A 16358-nucleotide genomic window follows, 5' to 3' on the forward strand; every position below is an offset into this window, starting at 1 on the left:
ATACAAGGAAACAAATCAAACATATTAACTGAAATATTTTAGGGAATCAGATAAAGATTTAATCCTCTTTTGACACCCAGTCAACAAGTAGTTTCAGTGGTGTTTTGTGTTTGGCTTCTGATATTTTCTACACAATTTATTGTTTTGAGGTTTACAACTGATGCTAATTTATTGTTTGGCTTCTGATATTTTCTACACAATTTATTGTTTTCTACCAGGATTTGCTTTCTGAATGTTTATTGAAGTCCATGTATGTTTCGTTTCTTGCTGGATGCTTCCGGTCTGTACGCTTTGGTTTAAAGGAAGCTCATGGGTGCGCTGTTAACTATGCATTCTTGTTTTTTTTTTGGTTTTTATTATTGTGATGTGATTTAGCATTTAAATCTACCGCATATTGTCAGAAAAGGACAAGCATTGCAGTTCAACTGGTTATATGAGAAAGGTGCCTTTGTCTGGCATTCTGAAGGCACAATTTCTGTTGATTTTACCAAGGTATTATTGCTTCGAAATATTTGTTTCTATCTCAGTCCCTCCATCTTAAGTTTGTTTGAAACTTAGATGGGTGATAATAAATAAAATTTTCTTCCTTAAGATTGAAGGAGCAGTTGAAAGCCTGAGTAGGGAAATACTCACCATTCAAGCCAAAGGTGATAAAGAGGCTGCTGGTTTACTTCTCCAGAAATACTGTGTAATGACAGAACCACTGAAAGTTGCTCTCAAAAAGTTGGAAAATATTCAGGTATAAATATCTAGATCACAGTACTCTCTTAGTTTTGATAAGATGATGAGTATATTGTAGTGCCTAATGAGGTTTTACCAACATAAAGAATGAGTTTCACGCTGCAAAATCCCAATTAGTTGTCTAAGTAAGCATTTACTTATGACCCACGTTTTCAAAACATTTTAAGTTTATACCTTGTTTTTAATTTTTTGAATGTCAATTGAAGACCATTTTGAATTATTAAAAATATTTTACCATTTCACTTTGACATATTTTTTAAACTCAAGAATCTGATATCTTTCTTTACACTTTTTTGTCTTTAAATAACCATATTGAATTATTAGTAACATTTTAGCCTCCCACTGTGCATCAAATATCTTGCTGTCGTGTAAGTCATCCATACATGTTTTCATCCACCATATGATAGCTTGTTTATGTGTTATGCATCGTCAAGTTTGAATTTACATGCTCTTAAGAAAGTGGATTTGAGCCTAGTTCAACTCTACAAATTTAGTTTGAGGTGAGGGTTGTCTCCAACTTATATACTCGTTATTAGAGTCTTATTTCTAGTTGATGTAAGATTTAGATTTTTTCTAATACACTTTTTCATATTCAATATTATTGGACTTGACCCTTTTTAACTAGGATAGGGAGGACTTGGATTTTTTCCAATACACCTTCTCACGTTAAGCTTTATTGAGCTTGGTGTGTGTCTATCTTGACTAGATGTATATAGGAAAAGGAAGAACTGGAAGCATTCGAAAATTAAATTACAAACACATGCCACATGATCTTGATATCCTATCATTACAACCTCATAAGTATTTTTATCAACGACTCTTTAAAAAAATTGTCAATTTTCTGTACATGTTGTACATGTCTCCTTAAAAAATTAATCAATGTTACTGCTTTAAAAAGTGAGAGATGTTTCTTTAAGCAGTCATAATTACACTTTACATACTCTCTTTTGCAAGTCACTAGATAATAATGAGTTCCATTGTGAACTTTTTTGAGCAGTCCCAATTCTTCACACCCCTTAGGATGAATTTCCCAATTCTGAATCTTCCAAGACATTTTTCTGTCATACAAACTAATATTAAAAATATTACAAAAACTAATTCTGTGTATGTTGTATTGTGTACCCTAGGTACCTGTTGATGTAACTCCGACGTTTCCCATTGCCAACAAAATATTGCAATGAAGGCAAGAGGACCAATGTGCAAAAATTTCCATGCTGTGTCATCTTTGCGTCAGCCAGGAAAAATTTATTCAATTGATATGCTTCTCTTTGCAAGTTGTTACTATGAAATAATGAAATATTTGGGATGTAGCTGTTTTCCCTTGATTGATTCGAAAGGAAAGCGATCACTGTCTTGTAAACGGTGTTTTCAGTCTTGTCTTAATTATAAGGTTATTATGCTAATAATGAATGGCCCAATTGATATTGAATCGTATCAATGGTGAAGTTTTGATTCCATTCTTATCTGTTCTGTGTTTGTAGGATAAGTGAAAGCGTAACACTGTAAATCTCATCAATCGCTATTTCGTATTTAAGGAAACATCTCACTTCTTCCACCAAAAACGAAATTATGTCAAACAATAAGCTATATCTTGAATTAATAAGCTTTATATTCATGGTATCTTTCTCCAAATCTAATTTAGTTATTTAAGCTTAGTCCACATTATATAAAGGGATTAGTTTATTTCAAGAACAAGTCTATATAGGCTTATTTTGTTCATTAACTCATGTTTTATATTAAATTTTAATGATCTAATTGTTAAAATTAAAATTTTAATATATAAATTAAGTTTGTAAATTTTTAAAAAATTTAAAAAGTATTTGATATTTTGTCTCATTAATTCAAATTAACAAATAATCATAAAAATACTTTATATCACTTGAATTAATGAAACAAAATATCAAATAGTTTTTAAATTTTTATAAAAATTTATAAATTTAATTTACGTATTAAGAACTTTAAATTTAACATTTGAATTATTAAAACTTGATGTAAGATATGAATAATTGAACATAATAAATGTATGTGAACATATTTTTAAAATAAACGGATCATCTCTCTCTCTCTCTCTATATATATATATATATATATATATATATATATATGTTAAATATTATTTTAATCCTTCAAAAATTGGCTCAATTTATTTTTAGTCCTTAAAAAAGCATTTCTTACTTTTAATCCTCTAAATTTGCATAATACTTATTTTGAATTCTTTTTTGACATTGTTAAAAATAGTCACGTTAGCTTTCTAATCACCATTAATTTTATATGACATAAAAAATCACTTTTTTATTTTAAAAATAGTTAATTATTTGAATACGTGATCTATTTTCACCCTTTTTTTTGTGTTTTTTCTTCTTTTTCGATGTGGAGAACAAGTACACAATGAGTGGATCAAGAAAACATGTTTTGAGAAAAAGAAAAGTTCAATGGAGATTAAGGATAAATATTTTATTTAAACTACAAGAAAATTAACATTTTTTCCACGGAATTTCTCATTTTCATTCTTTCAACATGCTTTCTTGATCCATTCATTGCTTACAAAACAAATTCCTGTGCAGTCAAATTTCAATCCAAAATCACATAAAAAGTATCACACGACAAGTTACAAAGTTGAAGAATAAATTTCAGGTCAACAGTTCATTTCCTTCCTAACATAAATGAAATGTGATAGAAATCATCATAACTCTTCAATATTGTTGTAAATTTTAAGTGCCCTCAATGATTTTGCACTGCATAATCACTTTCAAAAGATACATATCCGCCTTGGTTTGGGATGAATAATAGGAGTGTAAAATTAAATTAGTTTTATTGTAAGACTTAATTTAATCTTAAAATAATTTAACTATTTTAAATTAAAAAAATTATGGAAAATAAAATTAATGGTGATTTAGAAATTTAAGTGATCTACTATTGACAACAAAATTAATCAATGTTAAAAAAGATTTAAATCAAGCCACGCCTAGTTCATGACATCTCACATTTCTTTTTCTTTTCCCATCTCAATTTCTATTTATTCCTTCTCTTATCTCTCTACCATCCATCCCTCTTTACTTTTTCTCTCTATACACTTTCTTTCACGTCTTTATGTCATCCCACATCTCTCTTATTTTTCCTAACTCTTTCTCTACTTTATCAATATGTAAAAGATATCAATAAATATTTTTAATTATTAAATAATTAAAATTATTTTTAAATTATTAAATATTTTTAAATTATCAATAAAGCTTAATATTAAAACTTCAAAATATCAGAGTTGGAGTTCAATTTTGTACTTACATGAAATCGCAACTAAAAGTTTCAATTTATTCCTAAACTGTCGAATTTGGTAAGGAGGAATTACACCTCCTTATCAAAACAATATATTCAACCATGTAATACAAAAGTTTTAGACTTAAAGAATCAAAATGTTACTGAGAGTAAAAATGTCCAAAGACTTTGATAAAAAAAAAATTAAAAAAAAAAATTATTAAAAAATTATTTAAAAAGATTAAAATTAAAAAAAAATTAAGAACTAATAACATATTTAATTCTCATTCAAGATATTCGATCATGTAGCACAAGTGAACTCAAGACTATAGATTCAACGAGATCGTAAACCAGAAAGTAGCAAATATGATAGCTTCAATCTATCACTTCCAACTTAGTGTTATAATCAAAAGAACATATCTATCGTAAATTATAAATATTCAACTTGGAGCAATAGAATAAAGTTTACATACCAATATTTTATTACAAGAATACACTGCTAACAAACCATTATCAAATGATTCAACACAAATTTCAATTTCTAATTTGAATAAACTTGGATGATTCAACACCAATATCGCAATCCTAATCCAATATATTGAAGTTTTAGAAAGATAGTTCAGTGAAAGAAAACCAACTAACAGTACATTAACATCAACAAACCACAAATTTAGTTTGACCAATTACAAATGTTAATGAGGGAATTTGTAGAATTTGATTAAGATGATTGAAAGACAACCAACGTGACAATGAGATTGAACTAGATACAAGAATGCAACCAATAGAACAAGCTCGAACCTTCACAATCAACAAATATTACTAGCTTGCCACCTCAGCTACCAACTGTATTCATTAAGAAAAAAAATATTGTCATCTCATCAAAATTTAAAGATCAATATTATTAATAAAATCAGCTCAACACTACATTATTCAATGACAAGTTTTAAATTATAGAAGAGATAGTAATCGACTTCATCAAATGAAACTCCATTTGAGTTTTGTAAATAGGGTATTTGATGGAATTTCTATTTTTTAAAAGATAAGAAATTAGAAAGTTGATTCCATTGTTTTCTTTCTTTGATTTATCCAATCTACTCAATAAAGTTAAGGGTTCACTTACACACTGTTGCACTTCCTTCTTTCTTTTTTTCTCTCTTTCTTTTTTTTTTCCCTTATTCATCAAATTGACTTTATATTACCTCAGACTTACATCTCTCACTATGTGATTTAACCATACCCAGAAAAAGTCTAATTAATCAAACATAATTAAACGGAATCAAATTTAAACTAAATATATAATTGTTCTTATACTCCACTTTACAAACAATCTAAATCAATAAATCATATTACTGTCTCTTGAGACAAGCAAAACGTGAAAATTTAATTAAATTAAAGATTTATCTACTTAAGCATGTTTCAAGTTCCAAACTTTGAAAAAAGAATTAAATATGTTATAAATATAGAAGTATTCATTTTCAGTCTCTTCAAAATAAACCATCTCATTTTGATTCCTCGTTTTATAAAAATGTGAGTTGCAGTTCCTATTATTCACAAAAGTCATATTCTTTTGCTTTCTCGTTTTTAAAATTAAGAATCATACAATACAAAATACATTTTCATAAATAAAAAGATTAAAATGAGATTCTATTTTTAGAGGAACTAAAAGTGAACATGACCTTATTTAGAGAGAAAATAAAAACATATTAAACTAATTATTAAAAATGACATTTTATCCAACTTGTGGACAACTCTTACCAATTTACTAAATTTAATAAATAGGTTTTCAGTTAATAGCATGAATTACCATTCATTCTGATAAATCCATTTTGATTTAGTTTAATTTTAAGCATAATGAAATACCAAAATCCGATGTACCACAATTACACCAAAAAATGGTTTGAAATAAATAGTTTATAGCTAGGTAGATAATAATTTAAGCAGTCAAGCGTTAGAGTCGTGAGATATTAAATTGACATCATACTTTCTGGAAATAATTTAATGATGTGTTTGAATGTGGAAGTTATATAAGGTAATTCATTTATTTAAAGAATTTCAAATTTTTTGAGGTGAAATATTTTGTTTAGATGAGTAATTTATAAAAAAATTTAAATCTAAGCATTTGTGAAATTCCTTAAAATAGTAAAATTTCAAATTCTCCCAAAAATGAGAGAATTTAAAATTCTTTATATTTATTTTTTTTATTTCACCTATATATTTTATCTTATCTCTTCATTTTTTTAATTATTGAATATTCAAAAATATTTTTAAAATTATTACAAATTATCTAATATTAATTTTTAGAATTATTAAATATTATCTAATATTAATTTTTAAAATTATTATATTTAAAAATAGATTAATATTTATTTTTATAAAATTTAATTTAAAAATCTCAACATATAAATATATTTTTAAAATTAATTTTACTATGATGGAATAAAATTATCATATTCAACCTTACAATTTAAAATTTAAAAATTTGAATTGACTCATCTAAATAAAATATTTTAAAAATAATAAAAATTAAAACCAAAATAATTTAAATACTAAAAATTTAAAAATTTTTGAATTTATAAAATTCACCATCCAAACATATTACTTTGTGGAAATAATTTAAGGCTTTACCTTTTCGATGATTCCTAGTCATCCAACCACTCATATTATCACTTCATCCTTTATCTCGATGGCAGGAATGTGGGCAATCTTAGACCAATATTTCCCTTTCTGATTTTGATACCTTTCTTCTAGTAAAGGACATCTGTATATCTCCAATAATTCAAGAGAGGATGGCAAGTGATCTTCTGGCAAAGACTCAAGGCTTCCACAACCATCAATCCGAAGCATTCGGAGAGAAGTGAGATGTTGAAGCCCATTCCCTTCCCACGACTTCAATTCATCTAAACGCCATAGGGTGAGAGACTGGAGAGATGTGAGATGTTGAAGCCCTTTTCCTTCCATTCCCAAACACTTCAAACCATCAAGACTCTCAAGGTACAACCCTTGAAGAGAAGTGGGCAGTAACGGCTCCTTCAGCATGATGTTAACAACATCTGCCTCCCCACCACCCTTAATACAAAGCTCAGACAGAGAAGTGGGGCGTTGGAATAGGAAACCTAGCTCATCTTTAGACATACATGATAACATTCCAACACCAACCGTCAGTGATTGTAAACTTGAAGGCAAACACCTTGCACCCAATGATGCTACCACTGCAAGCTTAGAGAGACTTAAGTATTTAAGGGAAGGGAGATCAATCAGTTCTGGAAGTGACCTAAGTTTCTCACAATCATGGACCCAAAAATTTATTAATTTGGGAGCAGGCCCTCCACCTTGAGTAGTAATTGCTTCCAAGTTGGGACACGAGTAGATACATAGAGTTTCAAGAGCAGGGAAACAATCTAATGTAATGAACGTAAGAGAATGACAACTATGTGAAATTCTCAGAGATTCAAGTGATGTGTATTTGTGCCACGTTTCATGAGATAAAAATTCTAAGTTCTCACAATATCTAATCTCAAGTGATTTCAATGACGTGGGCAAACCATCATTTGGGAAGGAAATCAAAGAGGGGATATTGTTAAGAGTCAGCCTTTGAAGACAATTGGCACCTAGTATCATTCTTGGCAAACACGACAAGCTATCCCATTTGAAAATATTTAGCTTCTCATACGAAAATTCGTCAAGAAGAGACAACAAGCCTTTTCCCCCTTCACTAATTGATAAAGATTCAATTGATGTGTTCCAGTGTAGATCACATGATTTTGCCTCTAATTGGTTGCATTTTGAGATACTAACCTCTTTTAATGAAGGCAGATGGTTGGGCAAGTTTCCTCTCAACTTCGGACATTGGGATAAACTCAAATGCTTCAGCAAAGGAAAACAAAATTCGCTATTTTCACCTTTAAATGGTAGCCACTCCTCCCATTCTAACATCTTTTCAAACCGGAGACTCTCCAACATTGGAAATGGCTGAAATAAAGAGGATCTTTCATTGTTGCTATAGAATTCTTCATCAACTGTCTTCACCATTTTCATCCTTTGAATCACAAGCTCCTTAAGAGAAGGTAATTGTCCAAATGGTGGAAGTGAAAAGCAATAGTTGCAGTTACTGATACGAAGGACTATAACATTAGAATACGAAGACTCACTTAACCATTTCGGAAAGCTTGTGCCACTATAGTATCTGATGGTGAGTTTCTTTAGATTTGTTGATGGTTGCAGGTTCTCAAGTACATCTTTCTCAATTTGTGAATCTTGTGGATCTCTTCCCCACTCCAGCGTAAGCTCCTCAATCTGCTTTTTTTTCTTCATGTTGGCTTGAAATGCATCCATGGGATCAACAACATTTTGTAGCTTCAAAATGGAAAGGTTAACTTGTAGAAAAATAAATTTTCGTAATTCTTTGATGCTTAATCCATCTTTTCTTCCTACAACAAAGGAAGTCAATGTACGAAGATCCTGTAGTTTGCATATTTGTGTTGGTAACTCATTCAAATTTGTGTCCCTAATATCTAGGTGACGTAGATTGATCAAATTTTCTATCTGTCTTGGAAGCTGGATAAGAAATTTACAATTTGCTAATTTCAGAGTTTGCAAATTGTAAAGTGTAAAGGTTGCATCGGGCAATTTTTTGATGGGAGTAGAGGAAAGGTCAAGATACCGTAAAAGCACCAAATTTCCAATCGAATCAGGCAACTCAGTGATATTTTTGTATTCTGACAATGATAGTGTTCGCAAACATCTTAGTTTTGGCAACCAACCATGTGACACCCTTTTGGTTAAGTAAAAATCACCAAATGGATAAGGGGACTGTGGTAGAAAAGTGCGCACAAACTTTAGATCATACAAGCCCTCAAATCTTTTAGAGACATCAAATATTTTCACAGGAAATGCTAAATGACGAGCAGTTCTTGGAATTTCATTACCATCAAAGTTGTAAGAACTTTTTCCCGATACTAGTCTAGCTAAATCATAGATGAGATCATGCATTCGAAACTTTTCCTCTACTTTAGCTTTGTCTTTTTCAATTAAAGATCTTGATAATAATTCATTAAAGCATTCATCACCTACTGATTCCAATGATTTCTCTCCATGGATTTGTTGAAGAAAGCCTTCAGCCATCCATAACAAAATCAATTCCTTCCTATCCAACAAATGTTGTTTGGGAAAAATTGAGCAATAAGCAAAACATCTTTTCAAATGTGCCGGAAGATGAAGATAACTTATGCGTAAAGCAGGTGTAACATCGTCATGTGCCCATAAGTTGCTGTTCAGAATTCTATTCCATTCCTCTACATCAACAACTGATCTCAAAAGACCTCCCAATGTTTTAGCTGCTAGTGGTAGGCCATCGCATTTTCTTGCAATTCTTCTACCAATTTCTTCTAGCATTGGATATTTGTTGAATCCTTCATTTCCAAATGCATGTTTTGCAAGTATGCACCAACAATTTTCATCTGTTAGACGATTCAGCTCACATATGGGAAATGTGTGTGTTATTTGTGCAACTCTATGTTGTCGGGTTGTCACAATGATCTTACTTCCCTTCTTTCCACTGGTAAAAGGTGCTATTAAATGATTCCAGTCATTGTATTTTTCATTCCAAAGGTCATCCAGCACAAGCAAGAATTTTTTATCAGTTAAGTTGTTCTTCAATTCAACCCGAAGTGCATCTAAATTAGTATTATCAAACTTTTTAGAAGTGACAGATTCAACAATAGTCTTCGTAACTCTAAACACATCAAAATCATCAGATACCCATGCCCAAGTTGTCAAATCAAAATGTTTCTGCACTGCATTATCATTATAAAGACATTGAGCTAGGGTTGTTTTTCCAAGACCACCCATGCCCAATATTGTCAGCACTTCTATATGATTGTTCTTCCCATCTTCATCAGATAGAAGCATTCTCAGTAGCTTCTCTTTGTCATCCTCCCTTGCAACAACAACTGATTCAACCAATGAATCTGTAACTGTTCTGGAAGATACTCTCCTAGAAACACTTTGCAAACCAAGAATATCTTTATGTTTCACAAAATGTTCTAGCCTTGTAGATATTGCTTCAAGATTGGAATTGATGCTCCGATAAAATTGATTAAAGGGAGAAGAAAGGAATGATCTGACCTGGGTAGTGAAGGTTTTAGATTCTCCCTCCACCTTGCACCTCAAAGAATCTGTGTTGATTTCATCCAACAAGTCCTCCGCATCTAAGACAGCATCTTTCAGCTTATCAAGCCATGCCCTCACTGCAAGATCAGTGATCTGTTTTTCCTCAGCATCATTCAGCACAGCATTGAGTGAAAACAACTTTATCTGCAGCTCATCCAAGAGAGAAACATTGAACTTTCTGTTGGCAAAGTAATCTCGAAACTCTGGAGAAGTAATTCTATCCAGCAAGATCTCCACAGAAGCAGAGATAAGAGCCTCTCCCACCACCATAGCAAGGGCCATTTCTTCTCTTATTTAGCAAAAAAGTAGATCTGATCTGAACATTGAAGCTTGAACTATGCTTTTAAGTAAAGTCAATGCTCTGAGTGCGCGTGAACCTTTCACTTTTTGGTTTTTGTTTTTAGCATAAAAGAATGTTGACTGACCAACAACAGTGGCATTATTGATTTACTGTATTGGTAATCAATCGTTTGTGCATTTTTTATTTACTCAAAATCATGATTCAACAAAAAATACCATCCAAGAACACTTTCATTATCATTTTTTTCTTTAAAATCATAGAATCTAATTCGGGTATTAATTAAGTCTTTGTTACAAGATCACGGTTTATTATTAAACTTAATCCATCAAGTATGTGAGTGATGTTTCCTTTTCTGAAAATAAATTTATATTTTTTTACCAATAAACTTATTTTTCTCGTTCTACTGCCAGAATAAAGGGAATTATTATATTCCTTTCCTTTCCATATAGTAGTCGTAGATGCCTCAATAATTCTAACATCTTTGTTCAGTTTTGGTTGGGTGAACTAACTAAACAAAATACAAAAGTTAAAAGTTAGAACCTTCTATCTACAACTGGTATTATGTCATTGGTTTAATCGTAGGAAATTGCCTCAGTATTTTAATTAGATTTACAAAGTTTTTGCATGTATTTTGATTCTTTTAGTTAAAACATTATTATTCTTTTTTAATGAAAGATTATTATTGCTTACTTACAACTAGTAAATATTTTAGCATTGAGCCAATATTTTCAAATTATTTTAATTTACACAATTCACTGAGTAAATGTTATTTTATATAGCTTTAATTTCTAATTAGATATCGAACTGTGCGATGCGCAGAAAAATAATGAATAATTTCAATTTTATTTAATTAAAAATTATATTAAATATAGAATCAAATTATTTAATTTAAATATAATTTCTTCTATCAATTATTAAATTTTTTATTTTTTACATTAAAACAATATTTAAAATAATAATTTAACATTAAAATTTTTAGCATAATTATCAACATTATATTTCTTTTATAGATATTTTATATCTTTTGAAGAAAAAAATTTAAATATGTTTTTCTTAAAGCAATAAAAGTATTATAATTTAACCATGAGTTTCAAATGATAAATGTTAATATGTTACTTTAAAAAATGCATAATTCACATATAAAACATAAATAATTTATTAACATATTACTTTGATTTTGCAATACAGTAGAGAAATATGGGTGCTAAAACAATGATATATTCTTTCCTCCTTCAACTTTTAAATCATTTTATAATGACATTTCCAACAGATAAGAATCGCGAATCAAATAATTAATGAGAAAAGAGAATAAATATCATATATACTTGACAATTTAATTTTATGACATAAGAAAAAAAGAATTACCTTTAGATTTTAATAAGAAATTATCCAAAATAAGATGAGAATTCTAATTTAGATTATTTATGAGAGAATTAATACACCTAATTACGATAAAAATTAAGATTATGACAATAAATGAGAGTAAAAGATAAAACGAATATGATTTTTTTGCAATTTAATATTTTAAAATAAGAAAAAGAATGAAAATTACTTTTAATTTTTTATAAAAATTGTAACATAAGATGAAAATTACAATTTAGAGTTAAAAATAGAAGAAAATGAAAAATTAGAGAAAATATACTATATAAATTATAATATTCACATGCTATGGAAAGTCACACAAGAAACAATACCTATTATCCCTTCAACTTTCCTCTTTTTCATTAGTTGATTCTTTGGAATTTTTTCCCATGGCAAATTCTCTTCCTCCTATACAAATAAAATAGTCAAAGAGACAAACAAATAGGAAGAGACTTAGCATTTCTGAGTGTTGTGAACTGTGAAGGATTCTAGCAAGTGATGGCAAATATACCCGTGTCCGCGGGTAATACTCGAATCCGTCTCGACTTTGACTGGGAATATCCGGTTTGACCGGGTACGGGTACAGATATGGGAAATACCCGATATATTAAATTGGATACGGATACGGGTATGTGTATATACTTACCCGCCCCGTACCCGTACCCGTATCTGTCCTCGTTCTCATTTTTAATTTAATACTCACTTTTAATTTAATTATATTAAAAAATTTTAAGATTTTTTTATGTGTGATTATTTATTATAATATAAAATAAAAAAATAACCTAATTATAATTATAATATAATAAAAAAATAATTTAAAAATATCAATTTTTTTACAAAAAATAAAAAATAAAAAAAATTGACAGGTACGGGTATACCCGATACCCGACGGGGACGGGAACGGAGATGAAAATTTATACCTGACGAGTATGGAAACAGAAACGGAAACGGGAATGGATTTAACTCGCGAGAACAGAGACGGGTATCATGAAACCCGTACCCGTCCTGTCCTTTTGCCATCCCTAATTCTAGCAAATTGCGGTTGGAGAGACTTCTCAAACTGCATAATTATGGCTTAAACAACATTTAACAAGAGTGGGGTACGGTACGAGTTTAAAGCTTGGTTCATATAAAATTTACATTTCTATACTGATTGAATAAATCTGATTTACAAAATAAATAGACTTTTTTTTAAGTGTATTCGATTCGTCAAAATTTATAGATAAACGAATTAATTTGTGGGTCTAAATAATAATTAAAAAAATAAAAATAAAAAAATATATAAAATTAGAAAATATTTTTTATTTTTTGGTGTAAAAAATTATTTTTAAGTTAAAATCTATCACACTAAAATTTATCAATATCTAGAATGGTGTAACTAACTAATATGAAAAAGTTAAAATATACAATAGAAGATTAATATGAAAAAGATAAAATATACGATAGAAGATTACATGTATTTATGGAAATTAACTAACGCCAAACACCTAACTAATTAACTAACTAACAACTTTTGAGAAACAAGATTAACCAATATCCTGTAACACACCTTACAAGCTGCTATCGGTGATGAACTAAGACGATTTTGCTATTTGCATAGTTTTTTACGGTCTTTTTGAATACAAGTTTAGAAGTATATTTTTATAAGTGTTTCTCTATTAAAAAATAAATAATATTTTCAAGTAATAAAGAAACTTTTAACGATATTTATAATTTGTATCCAAATAGATTCTGAGTAACAAATAGACTATGTAGTATCATTGGTAGGCAAAAGGAGAAATGAACGCACCTGCCAAGGTATGTTATGGAAATTCGTGACATGATTGTAACCTTCAATTTCTACAGTGCGTATCCTTTGCTCTGAGAATGCTTCGTGTTTCACCAACAACTCACCATTCTCTATAGTGAAACTTTCATCTGTCATAGTTAGGAGACTAAGAATTCACAAAGTACCAACATATATGAGAAATCTCTTTCGTTGAAATTCCAATTGAGAAGGACAAGCCTTATGTTAAGTGTGTTATGATCAATGTATTGTTTTTAGTTTTCTGAGGGAACTACCTATAATATATATATATTTTGAGGTGAGAATTACAAGGTTTTTTCTTTTAACTTTTGCAGGTTTCAATGGTATCAATGCTGAAGCAGGACAATTTATCAATTGTTTGATTATTTTGTTGGAGAGAGGAAGAGGAGGAATCCCTCCTCATTAATTTGTGAGCAAATTAAGATGTAACTCGTTTCACTTTCTTATAGTAAACTTCCAAGTTTGGACTTAATAGGACAACGACCAAATTTTCCATAAATACCAAATTAAGTCTCACACTTTATAATATATTTAGTTAGCATCGCATATAAACAAGGCTTTACACATAACAAGTTTTGGTCTATGCTTTCCAAGTGTCATCATCACTGGGTAACTAGGTACAAGTTTCAGTGGTGTTTTGTGTTTAGTTTCTTATATTTCTATACAATTTATTGTTTTGAGGCTTACAACTGATGCTAATATATCTTTGATTTTACCAGGATTTGCTTTCTGAAAGTTTATTGAAGTCTATGCATGCTAGCTATGCATTTTTGTTTTTTCTGGTGTTTATTATTTTGATGTGATTTAGCATCTAAATCTACTGCATATATAAAGAGGTTGTTGGTTTGCTTCTCCAGAAATATTGTCATGACTCATGATAAAACCACTAAAAGTTGCTCTAAAAAAGTTGGAAATATTCAAGTATAAATTTTTATATCATTGTACTCAGTACGCTGTTAGTTTTGATAAGATGATGAATATATTGTAGTGCTTAACGAGGCTTTTGCCAATATAAAGAATGAGTTTCACGTTACAAAATCCAAATTAGTTGTCCATCTTAGAATTTAGCCATTTACTTATGACGATTGCATGACAAAATATACTCGAACTTTATATATATTAGCAGAAAAATATCTTTAATTGGAGGGTAAAATTCGCATAAATATGGGAATAGACATTGGTGAAAATTTATCCGCAAAATTCAATAAAGATGGTGACGGAAATGGATACTATAATACCCACCTCAAATTTGACACCTTTATTTATATATAATTAATTACAATTTTTTATTTTATAATGTAAATTCTTAAATTAAAATTCTAAATTTCAATGTTTTATTATTTAATTAGAGTTATTGTCTTTTTTATTTTTATTTTAAAATTTTAAATTGCAGTTGGTTTAATCCTTAGTCTCATCTCATGTTTAAGTTTTTTAATTTAGATATTATTAGACCAAAATAATATTTAAATTTGAGAGATATATGTTTACAAAATATCTCATTGTAATAAGATTAATATATAATATGTATGAAATGCACAAATGAGGATTAAAGTTGTTACCTCAAGCAGGTATAGGAATAGATACATATTTTTTTCAAATGTGAATTTGGAGACAAGAACTACAGTATACGACACAAACCTTACCAATTTTCATCTCTAGTAGCCCACATTTTCAAATCATTTGAAGTTTATACTTTGTTTTAAATTTTTCAAATGCAAATTGAAGACCATTTTGAAATATTAAAAATATTTCAGCATTTCACTTTGACACATTTTTAAAACTCACGAAGATGATATCTTCTTTACACTTTTTTGTCTTTTAATTAAACCATATTCAATTATCAGTAACATTTTAGCATTTCACCCTGCATCTAATATTTAGTTGTAGTGTAAGTCATTTGTGATACCCTCAATCCTGCATATCTAACATATTAATAATAGAAGTTAAATAACGTAATTCTTTATAAATAAAATAAATATGTTCAGATAAAAAGCATCAAATTCTTACCTAAAATAAAATAACATCATCAATTAAAATTACAAGAAAATAAAACTAATATTTTTCAAAATAATTGAACAAAAGTGACATCTTAAATAAATATAATTACGCCATGATGTCACAACTTATCAGAGTACAACCCTTAACACCAACATCTTTGATCAATCTCATGTTGATGATCTCTTGTATAATAATCAAAGGCAAACAATACAAAAGAAAGAGGATGAGAAACATCTCATTCTAGCCTATGGTGTAGAAATACAAATCGAATGGCCAAACACAAATTATAAATACAAGACATAGCATACATAGATAATACCATTATTAGGCTTAGTTCATTCATGGAATAACAAGTAATAATAATAGTGAATATTGTAATGCGTATGCAATGAACATGAAATACATGTTATCATGTATGTGATGTTAGTAAAAACATCATACTTGTGCATTAGCACTAGCAACACACATAGTACATGTTAGATCATACCCTCTGCGTATTCTCACTAGAAGAACATATTACCAGGATTTGGTCGGGATAGTTAAGCCACAAGATACATCTCATGCATACAAGGACAAGACTAAGACTTTCAAACTAAGCTATCCAAGGACAACTACAAGAAAACATTGAAATAGTTGCAGAAAATAAGTGTTGGCTAATAGCTGACGCAAATACTATTAAAAAACGTTTACATTATTTTAAGATGCAGCATTAGATTTTTTGACATTGAA

The 16358-nt window shown here is 29.3% G+C and overlaps 1 protein-coding gene and 1 pseudogene across 4 annotated transcripts in view; one reads left to right on the forward strand and one right to left on the reverse strand.

Moving 5' to 3' along the window:
* Positions 1-14449, forward strand: part of NUDT3 (nudix hydrolase homolog 3) — a 41724-nt gene extending 27275 nt beyond the window's left edge. For 2 of the 3 annotated variants that reach the window (XM_083068252.1, XM_083068251.1), the window contains 4 exons: positions 219-313; positions 402-492; positions 593-739; positions 1869-2204. In XM_083068252.1, the coding sequence (XP_082924378.1) occupies positions 219-313; positions 402-492; positions 593-739; positions 1869-1922 (387 nt within the window). In that variant the 3' untranslated portion in view covers positions 1923-2204. Of the gene's footprint in view, positions 1-218; positions 314-401; positions 493-592; positions 740-1868; positions 2205-14350 lie in introns of those variants that run through there. The other variant, XM_083068253.1, reaches the window with a different exon arrangement.
* Positions 4417-10525, reverse strand: LOC109793806 (putative disease resistance RPP13-like protein 1 pseudogene; annotated as a pseudogene). Its single transcript, XR_002239378.3, has 2 exons — positions 6619-10525; positions 4417-4836 (listed from the first exon to the last, which is right to left on the reverse strand). The product of XR_002239378.3 is annotated as a putative disease resistance RPP13-like protein 1 pseudogene (transcript).
* Positions 14450-16358: the final 1909 nt, after the last annotated feature.

The sequence above is a fragment of the Cajanus cajan genome, chromosome 2 (assembly GCF_000230855.2).
Source record: "Cajanus cajan strain Asha chromosome 2, NIPB_CcT2T_4, whole genome shotgun sequence".
Lineage (NCBI taxonomy): Eukaryota > Viridiplantae > Streptophyta > Magnoliopsida > Fabales > Fabaceae > Cajanus > Cajanus cajan.